Raw genomic sequence first — 12,464 nt, forward strand, 5'->3', positions numbered from 1 at the left:
CCCGCTAATGTTAGAGAAGATATGGAAGGAACCATGATAGCTTCGTTTACCTCTCGGGTGTAGGCTTGTTATGATTTTCTCTCAGTTTTTTTGATACAAAACATTAGAGAAAGAAGCATACATGTTGTAAAAATGTTTTAAATATACATAACTGCATTTTTTTAATTTAATGAACTTGCATAAAAACACATTGAGACTTACTCAAAATTGATGATAGTAGGGATATTGATGGATCTCAAATTATCCACAAAATAATTAGGTTAAGTGTTTCAATTACGTGTATAAGAAAAATTTATCAAAAATTGTGTATTGATATTTCCGTATGAAGAAATGTATTTTATTGATAATATAAGTACAAAACTAGTATAAATAGAGAAGGTATCTAAGAACAAAGACGTATGGAAGTACAGTACAAGTAGAAAATTAGTATGAATACAAAAGGTATCTAATAACAAAGACGTATGAAAGTATAGTATTGCTTTTAATCGGAAAAAAATGTATTGCTGTAGAAGAATTTGGATCCCTCTTCTTCTTGCCATTGGTCTTGCTTTTATAGGCCTTCAAGAGATAGTAACGGCGATATAGTCTCCAACGAGGATCAGATACCTTTAAAACCGGCTTCAATGATTTGACTTCAGTTACATTGCAGTTTGAAAGTGTCAGCTCAGCATGGACCGCCTTTTGAGCATAGTATGGGCATCAGACCTCCGAGGGCACATTTGTCTTCATGCGGGTTTGAAGGACACTGGATCGGGTTCTCGGATCGGGTATGGAGCGGAGTCAAATCCGCCTCTAACAGATATATAATTGTTGATGAAGGATATAGATTTGGTTATGGAGAAATAAAGATAAGGGAGACGAACAGATTGGGCTGATGTTTTTGGTTATTGTTTGTGTGAATGATTGTTACTCGAGCCCCTTAATTAATGGGTCCAAAAAGCCTGCCACAAAAACTGCACATATGTAATCGATACACAAGTATAAACATGTATAAATTGTAACATTTTAATTCTTAAAACTTATAACATATGAATACAAAAAAATATACAGGATTAGTTTAGTTTGTTGTTGTTTGCGCTTTATGAAAAATGAAAGTATAATTGTGTCTAAATGAAGATTAGCGCTTTATGAAACACATATGAAAGTGTATATTAGATCCAAATAATACATCTAAAAATATTTTTCATCATCAGAAATTTATATTAAGAAAATTGTAGTTCCAGTATAGTTGCGTGTAAATGATGATTAGCGCTTTATGAAAATGAAAAAAAAAATGCAAACGTGAAGATAATATGAAGAGGAAAGAAAGTGGCTCTCACGAGGTCCATGTTTTTTGGATCTTGCTTTCTTTTACGTAATTAGGATAGCATAACGTGAAGAGATCATGTAGAGGTTACATGTTTATTTTGCATCTTGCTTTCTTTCTAAAAAACCATCGGTTAACATATATAATATCTCTATATATTCGACAAACGACAAATAGCCCGAGCTAGAAGAAGTTTGTCTTGATGAAAAATGGAAGCTCAAATTCTGTTTCTCTATCTCTCACTCCTCGCTCTCTCTCTAAACTTCTTATTTCAGTATCTCAAGCCGAGGCTAAGCCGCATGCTCCAGCCTTCTCTTGAAACTCAAGCCAAGGCCGCCATTTTATCAAGAAAAGAAGTAGCCGAGTTTCTTGATTCTCCCATTGTGGAAGTAGTAGAAGAGGAAGAAGATGAAGATATCTATACAATTTCTAGTTCCACGTTCGATTTTGATCCATACATGGCGAGCAAGGCCGAAGCAGTGAACAAAGCTCTAGACGAAGCCATACCGGTCGGGGAGCCACTCAAGATCCACGAAGCCATGCGTTACGCGGTTCTTGCGGCCGGAAAACGCGTTAGACCTATTCTCTGCCTCGCTTCCTGCGGTCTAGTAGGCGGCGAAGAAAACGCCGCGATGCCAGCGGCTTGTGCGGTTGAGATGATACACACCATGTCACTAATCAAAGACGACTTGCCTTGCATGGACAATGACGACCTGCGTCGTGGGAAGCCCACCACTCACAAAGCCTTCGGCGAAGGAATCGCCATTCTCTCCGGAGGAGCTCTCTTGTCTCTTGCGTTTGAGCACATGACAACGGCGGAGATATCCTCGGAGAGAATGGTTTGGGCGGTCAGGGAGCTGGCTAGGTCCATTGGAACTAGAGGGTTGGTCGCGGGACAAGCAAAGGACATAAGTAGTGAAGGTTTGGAGTTGAACGACGTCGGTTTAGAGCATTTGGAGTTTATCCATGTACACAAAACTGCTGTTCTGTTGGAAACTGCTGCGGTTCTTGGAGCCATTATTGGTGGTGGGTCTGATGAAGAGATTGAGAGTGTAAGAAAGTTCGCAAGGTGCATTGGATTGTTGTTTCAGGTGGTGGATGATATTTTGGACGAGACCAAGTCGTCGGAGGAGTTGGGAAAGACCGCCGGAAAAGATCAGCTACTTGGAAAGCTGACGTATCCCAAGCTGATGGGGTTGGAGAAATCTAAAGAATTTGTTAAGAAATTGACTAAAGACGCACGTCAACATCTCCATGGGTTTAGTACGGAGAAGGTGGCACCTTTAGTAGCTCTTACTAATTTTATTGCCAATAGAAATAAATGAAGTGTTACGTGTTTTAGAACTTTGATAGTTTGTTTCTTTGTGTCGGGTTTATGTATACATGCTAAACTAGTGTGCTTACTTTTAAGTGTAACCGCATTTTTATATTTTTATTTAAAATTTGTAAAATCCATTTGCCTCTTTTGTAAATCTATGCCAGTAAAGCAAAACACCATCTCTTCACAGGATGCTAACTCAGCTTTGCGTCTTCCTCCTGATGCCATGTGTAAGAGTTGGTCGCATATTGGATCTTTTAATTGTTTTCGTTACTTTGCGGCAGAGTTTGGTCGCATATTTCTTGGACCTCAATTAGCATTTTTTGGGTTTACACAGTCCATCTCAGAAAAATCATTCATAGTGGCTTGGACCCGTTCGTTTAGGTCCGATAGCTATTCTAATCAAATATTAAGGAGTTTTTTTTTCCTGTAAAAGGCATATAAACATCTCGCGGCGCCGATGAGGTGTTTCTCTCAGTTAAACCAATCGGATTATATATATAAAACTAATCAGATTATTATTCCTCGTGAGACTTATTCACAGTCGAGCAAGATCCTAGTGATACATTGTTTTTGTTTTGGTTGAGACAGTCTGATTGGATTTCAGTTGTATCGACATGAATTATTGTCGAGTATCAATTATCATCGTTCAAAGATATCTTTTTATCACCAACTTAAAACTCTGATCCATTCCTTTTAGCCACTTGAGTTTTTTAAAGTCTAATGCCAAACATCTTTAAAAACAATAAATAATCCGACACGAATATTAGTGTACTTTCGTACATTATATTCTAACGATCGATAATTTATTTGCTGTCTTAAACATGTTCCCGTCTTATTTTATTTATTGTAGACAAAATATAAATCAATTAATGGTGTATAATCTATGGTTAACTGCATCCATCCGTTTTGAAATTTCAGTATCTTAACTTCTTAAGGTGATGAAACAAGCAATGTGAAAACTTTTGGATATGCATTTTTATTTCATATGTTATCTTTTGATTTACAGTAACCTTCCTTATCATAATGTTTGTTTTTTTTATTATACATTACTCTTGTTATTTTTGACCCAAAAAAACGAAAAACAAGAAAACAAAATTGATAACTGTTCACGATATTGATGCTCGAGCAAAGGGATATGCCCTTTGGCCCATATCTTTTGGTAGATATTTTATTAAAATCTTTTTTGGGTGTAATTATTAAAATAACTTGTCGTCTTATCTCGCAAAATATGCTTTTCTGACGTTATCTTATATCGAAAATTAGGAATATATAATATATACACGAATCAAGAATAAATCAATGAAGATTTATGAATTTGAAGTTTCCTTTGTTATTAAAAAACAAACACCAGAAAAGAGACATCATAGAGAAAATAAACGGGTTTAATATGCAAAGGAAAACAAACAACATTATTGAAACAGCGTAGTACACTACTAATATATCTAGACTTAGGGGGCGACTGGTTTTCCCGCTACCACCCGCAAACGCAGCTTTTGCGGTTGGTAGCGGTTGTCGGCGGTTTGCAACAATCACTCAAATCGCTCTAAACCGCTCTAAACCGCTTTAAACCGCTCCGAATCTCATAAATTCAAAAGCTGGCTCCAGCTAGCGTTTGCGGTTGCGGGCGGTTGCGGGATGGTAAAAAAAATTTCTTTTTTTTGAAACAATATATATACAAAAGTAAAAATATTTAATAAAAAATTTAAAATTGAAATTATGAAAATATTAAATTATATCTATTATATTTTAATTAATATTATAAAATTTTATAATAAAAACAATTTCACTAAATTTTCAAAAATTAAAATTATAACTTTCTAAATATAAATTTTATATTTATTATAATTTTATGATTTTTGATATTTTTATAATTATATTAAATATAAATATTGTTAATTTATTATTTGACTGTTACCGCATTAGGTAGTTAACCAGTCATAAGTCACCCGCAAACGCACCAATTTTTAACCGCAATATCAGTCGTACAAATCTCTTAAAACCGTTAGAAACCGCAACCGTCCGCATCCACAAACTCCCACAACCGCAACCGCAACCGCTGCGTTTGAAGCAGTCATGCCCTTAGTTGATTAAAAAATAAACTCAATTGATGAAAGATTTTTATTTTTATATTTTATATATCGTCCCAATTGAGTATAAGTTTCAAAATATAATGAGAATCGAATAAAATCCGTACGACTTTACTACATGTACATTTTCGCCGGACACATAGACGGGTCACTTTCCAATTTTGAACCCAACACGAACGAAAGACACACAACCAAGTCGTTTTATCATTACTATGGATCCGACTTCCATTTCAATGGTTGGATCAGTTATCCGCTTTCTCCTACCTGTTACATCTTCAACCATCAATAAAATTTTGAATTTATCACCAACCAAAAAAAAACGGGTTTGGATGGCAGCTGCCTCATTGCCTAAAATGCTCTCAACCTGCACAAATAAGGAAAGGACGTACCCCAACAAGATAGACCAACAGACTACACCAGCATAAGGATGAGTTACTCCTAGCATATGGAGTCATCGATGAGCATCCCGAGTTGGAGAACACCCGACCAACCAAATGTAGCCGCCATATGCATGTCTTTGAGAACCGAAGGACTCTACAAAACTTCAGTGACAAACAAAGAATATGTTACAGATAAAGTCTAAGAGCCAAAACCTTAAAGAATATCACCACCTTCAAAAAGGATGATAAACCAATGAACCACTGGTATATAAGGAAGATAGCGAAGAAGGACGAAGAATCATCGAACACCAAAGCTATAGATGACTTAGCGCTTTGGAAACTCCAAAGAACCTTCTTGCGCGGAGACCAAGAACCAGACACAGCCACACAATAGAACATAAACCATGCATGTGCCACCGAGTAGAATGACCTTCAGTGAAATACATAAACAAAGACAGGAAGGACCGTTCGTCCCATTACACCTCAAAACGAGCTGTGAAGACCACCCTCCGCTACTCTGCACAATCCGTAACCAAAACCCATGAACTCAAGAGAGTCAAAAGAAAGAAATCCACGCCGAACACTTCGATTTGAAGCAGATCTTCTCTTCGACGCTGTTTGATGGCATAAGAGATCAAGATCAGAAAAAAAAAACAAAATAGATCCAAGCACTAAACTCCAATAAACATAAATTTCAAATATTACTTAAAAATATTTAGATAAAACTGGTGTAAGCAAATTTTAGTAACTATTTTGAGAATATTAAACATCAAACTTTTCTATTAAAAAACATCAAAAATTTTATAAAGAAAATGAACATTTGCGGAGTCTCTATCTAGCTGATGTCTGGTGAGTACCAATTGCATAATACTTTAAAACTAGGTGTTCTGCCCGCACATGCGGGCATAGTGTTTTTATAGATATTTTTTATAAATATTAAATCAAAACCAACATAATAAATTATTAATTATATTTTTAAAAATATAAATCAAACATTAAACTTTATATTTCATATTTTATAATAAAAATATTATTTCAAATAAAAACACAACATATTTATGAATTATCTTATGTTTTAAAAATATATTTTATTTTTGAGAATTTTATTATATTTACTTATAGTCAATTATCAGATATAACATATAAATAAAATATTATTAATATATATTCATCACTTTTTATCAAAATATATATATGCTTATTGTTGTGTTAAATTTTAAAGATATTCACATATATTTTAGAAAATATATTTATTTGTTTGATTAGCATTTAATTATAAATTCTTTTATATCTAACTATAAATTTTATAATAAAATATTAATTTCAGATAACAACATAATATATCTAAGAATTATCTTATGTTTTAAAACATGTTTTAATAAAATATTATTTTCAGATAACAACAGAATATATCTAACAATTATCTTATGTTTTAAAACATGTTTTTATTTTCGAAAATTTTATTATATTTATTTATAGTCAATTATCTAATATAATATATAAATATAATAGTATTAATAGAAATTTGTTTTTAATTATTTATATTTTAGATAATTTTTATTATTATTAATTTTAATCCCTTCTTTAATCAGATATATTTTAAATTCGTTTTTATTTTTTACTATTTATATAATTTATTCATTAAGGTTATAAACGATTTATTATTAATTTTAATCATTTTTTAATCAGATAGATTTGAAATTCGTTTTTATATTTCGACTAATTTATATAATTATTCATTAAGGGTATAAACGATATTAATCGCTCTAACTTTTAACGTGAGAGCTCCGTTGCAAAAATTTACTTAGCAAATAATAGTATAGATAGATTTGTAATAGTATAATTATTAGTCATATCTGCCATTTGCTGGCCTCAGCGTTACCATCAGGCCGAAGTCAATGTTGATAACGTAGGATTAATTACTTCTTAGACCTAATTAACCAAATTTAATTAATTAATTAGGTTAAATATCTCAGACCATTTGCTAATGTAGTACAGTTAGATTTTTTTGCTCTTTGCCAAATTAATTTTTCAATTTGCGGAAATGCTTGTCAGTTGTCACTCCAATAAGTTCGTAACTGGTGGAGGTAGTACTATACACGTGTCACTGCATGACTTGTTAAAGCTCTAATAACTTTACCAAATTGTTTTTCTTTCAAGGTTCGCTATGTTGGGAATAGCACCCAAACTTCCGGGACATCGAGTCATATGCCAAAAGGACAAACGTATGCCCAATTTGTTTATAGTTGCATAATATATCTTTCTTTTTGCACAAAAAGGTATATGCACTAATTAGCCTAGTTTTAAATCGCAAAAATTAAGTGTGTTGTATTTGTATATAAATAACAGAAACAATTAAAATGTTTTATACAAAAAGCATATTATTTTCTATGATAAAATATTATTTTTGCATGATTTGATGTCACATTATTTACTATGAAAAACGCACAAATATTGAATGCACAAAATAATTCTTTATTTACTAAAATTTATCCGACTTATTTATAATTATTTATAGCACCGAAAAAGCTTACAAATACATACAAGTTATTTATAACTTTGTCATCAAGTATGTTTTTGTAAATAAGCATCTCCAAATAGACTATTTACTATTTAGTTTAATTAACCCACTTGTCTCTCCATCTGTTCTACTTGTTCGCATATTCTTTACGGCATGTTCCTCAAACATTGGAATCTAGAAACCACAATTATTTTTTCCTGATTATTTCTCATAACTATAAGAGATCGGTGAAATAAAGATTTTTTTTGCCTCAACAAGTTAAATGATTACCATGGAAAATTTATCATACTGTTTGTTAATACAGCTAAAGTACTTGATTTATCAGATTAAATAATAAAGACTTTTCAAAGAGACTATAGAAAATATATGCTTTCTATGTAAATACTTTGAAATATTGGAAGAAACTAATTTTGAAATTAATCTAGGAAATTCGTTTTAACAATATATTTTAATCTAGTAAATTATTAAAAGTAAAACGAATAAAGAACAAGAAAAATACGTGGAACCACGTTCGCTTACACGCAAAAGACTTTTGGTTTCCTACTTCTTCTCCTCTGTCGCCGTTGCGAACAAATTTTAGTTTCCAAAATTAATAATTAACTAGGTGATAACCCGCGCCTTGCGCGGGGTGAATTGACTCGGTGATTTAATGTTTGACATCCAAAATAAAGTCTGTATTTGCAATATATGATTGATAAAGTAGGACTTTATAACACCGGAAGAAAGTTTCAAGAACGGTAAAAACATATTTAAACAATAAAATAAGTCTTTTATAACTTAAAAGCTCATTTATTATTAAGATGCATAATTAAAGAATTTATCATAATAGTTCTTAAGTAAGATATTGAAAGCCAAAACAAAAATATAAATGTGAATAGAATACTAATAAAACGAAAAAATCTCCAGTGTGGAGCTGCGCACCTTAGCGAGCTTGGTCATGTCTCGGTTCTAAGATACAGAGTGTACTCTGCTTCAAAGTGTTCTCGTCGAGATGAATAGTCATGTCTCTCTTCTAAGAGAAAAGAGTGGGTTATATAGTTCATACAATATATACACGTTCAAGAACCATTATGCAGTGTGGATGAAAAATGCTTAGCGAGCTCGGTGATGTATCGTTTCTAAGATTCAGAGTGTTCTCTTCTTGAAAGTGTTCATGCTGAGTTCTTCGCCGATATGAATGTTTATATCTCCCGTATAAGAGAAAAGTTAATTACGTCTTCATCTTCTCGATTCTGTGTTTCTAACTTACATGTGTTACTATCTAGTGCTTCGCAATATGCACTGACAGAGCACACCCGTATATGTTCTGGAAAGTCTTCTTGATGGGAAATAATCTTTACGATGGTACGGTGATGTCGTAGCTTAAGCTTTACGTGATAACTCATTCCACGAGTGGTTTTTTTAATTTTCTAGATCAATGAAACGTTTCCAAAAATTCTGTAATAGCAAAACCAATTAAGGCAACTAATTTGTGAGAGTCTCTGTACAATGGACACGTGTCATACATGGTGTGAAAGCATTAACTCCAATGCTCCTCTTTTAATATATAAGGGATTTAATAAGAAAAAGTATCGGACGGCTGTAACACCACCGCATGCTAACACCATTACTAACCCAACACGTGTACGGCTACAAATCCTCAGTATCTCCACGTTTCTCGCAAGAAGAAAGCGTTTCGAAAGCGAATATTCGGTTGTAAATTGGTAATAATGAATTTCTCGTGTACGTTCTGATATACGCTGACGTGTACGTGTCCTTTTTATTTTTATTTAATTTAAATCAAACAGTATATAAACCCTTTTCTCCTCTGTTCATATTACATTCATATTTTTTAAAAAATATTTATATTTATTTTTGTTTTTATTTCTCTTTTTCTCTCTCTCAGGGAGAAAAGAAAAAAAATCGTTCATCAATCCATCAATGGCGATGAGGAAGCTTTTGACGAAGCGTCTCTTCAGCATCTCGAACCAAGCCTCGCAGAGCCTAACGAACTGCCGCATCTCTTCATCTTCGCTAGCCGTACGAACACGAGTCCCCAAGGAGTCAGGAGAGGCCAGAATCGCGCCGGAGCCCGGAGACTCGTCGATCTCGCGGCGGTTTCTGCACAACACGGCCATGATTCGGCCGGAGATCATGCAGATGCCGCTGGGAGAGAGCCTGATCGAGAAGCTCCGCGAAATCGACGGCAGCAAGGGGAGAATCCGATTAGACGGCATTGCTCCGCCGATGGAGACGGAGACGCCTAGTTTGACGGTGGAGGACACGAAGAAGCTCCTCAGAGCTGCGCAGATCGAGATCGTGAAAACGAAGCTTAGAGAGACGGGGAAGAGCTGGATGGCGTATGAGGAGTTTGTTAGCGTTTGCGGCGAAGCGTCTTCGGATCTGGATCAGGGAGCTAAGATAGCGAAGATGCTTGATGATTCAGCAAACGTCATCGTTTTGGGGGATTCTGTTTGTATTAGACCAGATCAGGTACTTTTCATTTTTTTCACTTAACTCGTATGGATTAATTGAAATGGAATGAATGTGTGCAGCTGTTTGATTTGAAACAGATTGGGAGAGATCTCGAATTAGGTTTCCTGAAAAGTTTTTTTTTATTTTTTGGATTTTGAATACCGAAAACTGATACTATTTTCCATGGGTTGTATCTCTTTTTCTTTTGGTTCCAATTCAACAGGAGATTGAGAAAACCTCTGTTAACCAGAGTGGTAGGAGGTTCCCAAGTTTGAGGTGGTGATTAACAGAGCAACCGTTTCTTCAGAGACCCAAACCAATCCAAAAAAAAAAAACATTGCTTGGATTACGTTAACTTGAGAGTCAAGAACCTGATACCAAAACCTTAAATGAAATTCTAAAGAGAGTGAGAGAGAGAGTTCTAGAATAAGTTCTTATGGGTATTAGGATAGTGAAAGTGGAAAGCTTGATCCAAAGGATCGTGTTTTAAGTGGAGAAGCTAGATATTAAGCAGAATTGGGATTCTGGGATGGGTTCATTTACTTAGTAGTGTGCTAATTGTGTGTGTGTTTTTGAGTGCTAATTGTATGTGTGTTTAAAGTGCTAATTATGTCCGAAAGAAGGTGATGGAGGTATTGTTTTACCCAGACGTTTTCTGTTTTTGTCTTTTGCCTTTTGTGTCTGATCAGGTTACAAAATCCATTGAAGGCTTGCTTCCATTGCCCAAGGTTCGTAACTCGAATGACCCACGAAGGATCGAGTTAAAAGAGCTGGAAGCAGCGAAGGCAGTGATCGATGTGAAAGCACACTCTTTGGTGCGGAGAGAGCTCTGGGCTGGTCTAGGCTACTTGATCCTGCAGACCGCGGGGTTCATGAGGCTAACGTTTTGGGAGCTCTCGTGGGATGTGATGGAGCCGATCTGTTTCTATGTCACGTCTATATACTTTATGGCTGGGTATGGTTTCTTCCTCAGGACATCGAAAGAGCCTTCCTTTGAAGGGTTTTACCAAAGCAGGTTCGAGGCCAAACAGAAGAAGCTGATGAATGTTCATGAGTTTGATGTTGAGAGGTATGGTGAGCTGAAGAAGCTGTTTGGCCCCAAGGCTTCAGATCATGTTTCCAAGATTCTTGGAACTATCCAGAGTTAGTTTTTTGATTAGACGAGTCAATGTTGTTGTGTCTGATTTTTCCTAACTAGAGAATTCTACCCCCCAAAAATGAAAAAAAAAATAGGTAGATGAAGTTCTCAAGTTTTCAGTTTTCCAAAGAAAAATGTGTTCGAATTATTGCGGCTTGTGTAACATCAGGGAAGAGTTATGTTCTTCGTTTTCACGGTTTTTCATTTATGAGATTAATCTAAAATGTAACCATTATGTAAATATATAACATGCAAGTGTTTGAAATGTAATACAAGAAAAGTTATCATTATTTTGCCTGTCAACAGAACTCTGGTGAGCTGTAAACGAAAATCTGACTTGTAGCCAGGTAAGCTATCTACCACAATCCACAAAAAATAATAGATACAAAAGGCAACTCTTGCTACAAGATGGAAAAGGGCACAACGATAAAAATAATGTAGATATCTCAAGTTAACTGCATACTTGGAGAGTATCAAAATCACCATATCAGATGAAGATCAATCAATTCAACTATCATTGGGACTTCCAGAAGCGTATAGACCACTGGTTCACATACTCCAATATGGAACTGGGAAAGAAACGCTCACCACAAAGGAAGTTATAACTTCAGCTTATTCCGTGATGAAGCTTGAGATCCATGAAGCTCTTCGTGATATCTACCACCCACTAGTCTCATTTAAGTCGATCTCTTTTAGTTTTATCCCTAGATCAGAAAATGTAAGGGCTGATACAATGGCAAAATAGGCTCTTTGGACCATGAATCTATTTTAAGAATACGAATGAAATTTGATTCTACAAAAAAAAAAACTTCAGCTTATTCCAAAGAAGCCGAACTTAAGCAAAAACAACTTACTTATTCGGAAGGTTTGTATGTTGAGACACATGGAAGAACTACGAAGAGGTCAAAGAATGGTAATGAAACTCGAACAACTAGAGATAGAGATCTAAAAGTAGAAGAAGGTTTTAGTCAAATCAAAGGTTTGATTTAGAACAATACATGTTTTATTTGTGGAAAAGAAAGCCATTGAAAGTGAGAATCACCAAAAAGAAAGAGGCATCCGAATTCTGAAAACTTTACAAAAGAGCATGAGCAACAGTTGGTGTTAACTTTACAAAAGAGCATGAGCAACCGTTGGTGTTAACCATTAGCAATCAAGATACACTCAAATGGATCATGAATAGTATTTCATTCCATATCACACCTAACAAATAAATCTTGTTTTATTTCAAGGAGTATGATGGGGAAAGTGTATTAA

At 34.7% G+C, this 12,464-nt stretch overlaps 2 protein-coding genes and 1 long non-coding RNA gene across 3 annotated transcripts; 2 read left to right on the top strand and 1 right to left on the bottom strand.

Annotated features, from left to right (window-relative positions):
* Nucleotides 1–131: 131 nt before the first annotated feature.
* LOC103842398 (heterodimeric geranylgeranyl pyrophosphate synthase large subunit 2) lies at nucleotides 132–2,759 on the top strand. The gene has a single exon (XM_009119018.3). It carries the CDS (start codon nucleotides 1,516–1,518, stop codon nucleotides 2,629–2,631), a length of 1,116 nt encoding a protein of 371 aa, XP_009117266.1. The 5' UTR covers nucleotides 132–1,515; the 3' UTR covers nucleotides 2,632–2,759.
* Nucleotides 2,760–4,804: 2,045 nt separating this feature from the next.
* Nucleotides 4,805–6,134, bottom strand: LOC103842399. The gene is made up of 2 exons (XR_004451742.1): nucleotides 5,326–6,134; nucleotides 4,805–5,256 (listed from the first exon to the last, which is right to left on the bottom strand). It is a non-coding gene; the product is annotated as an uncharacterized LOC103842399 (long non-coding RNA).
* A 3,297-nt stretch (nucleotides 6,135–9,431) lies between these two features.
* Nucleotides 9,432–11,497, top strand: LOC103842401 (calcium uniporter protein 2, mitochondrial). Its single transcript, XM_009119021.3, has 2 exons — nucleotides 9,432–10,087; nucleotides 10,759–11,497. The coding sequence occupies exons 1-2, from the start codon at nucleotides 9,536–9,538 to the stop codon at nucleotides 11,215–11,217; spliced, it is 1,011 nt and encodes a 336-aa protein (XP_009117269.2). The 5' UTR covers nucleotides 9,432–9,535; the 3' UTR covers nucleotides 11,218–11,497.
* The last annotated feature ends 967 nt before the right edge of the window (nucleotides 11,498–12,464 follow it).

Source organism: Brassica rapa, chromosome A09, assembly GCF_000309985.2.
Source record: "Brassica rapa cultivar Chiifu-401-42 chromosome A09, CAAS_Brap_v3.01, whole genome shotgun sequence".
Lineage (NCBI taxonomy): Eukaryota > Viridiplantae > Streptophyta > Magnoliopsida > Brassicales > Brassicaceae > Brassica > Brassica rapa.

Bases quoted from the DNA above. Each gene is read 5' to 3' on its own strand.
- LOC103842398 (XM_009119018.3), top strand. From the start codon at position 1,516: ATGGAAGCTCAAATTCTGTTTCTCTATCTCTCACTCCTCGCTCTCTCT.
- LOC103842401 (XM_009119021.3), top strand. From the start codon at position 9,536: ATGGCGATGAGGAAGCTTTTGACGAAGCGTCTCTTCAGCATCTCGAAC. The intron at 10,088-10,758 runs GTACTTTTCATT...GTGTCTGATCAG, and splicing joins TTTGTATTAGACCAGATCAG to GTTACAAAATCCATTGAAGG.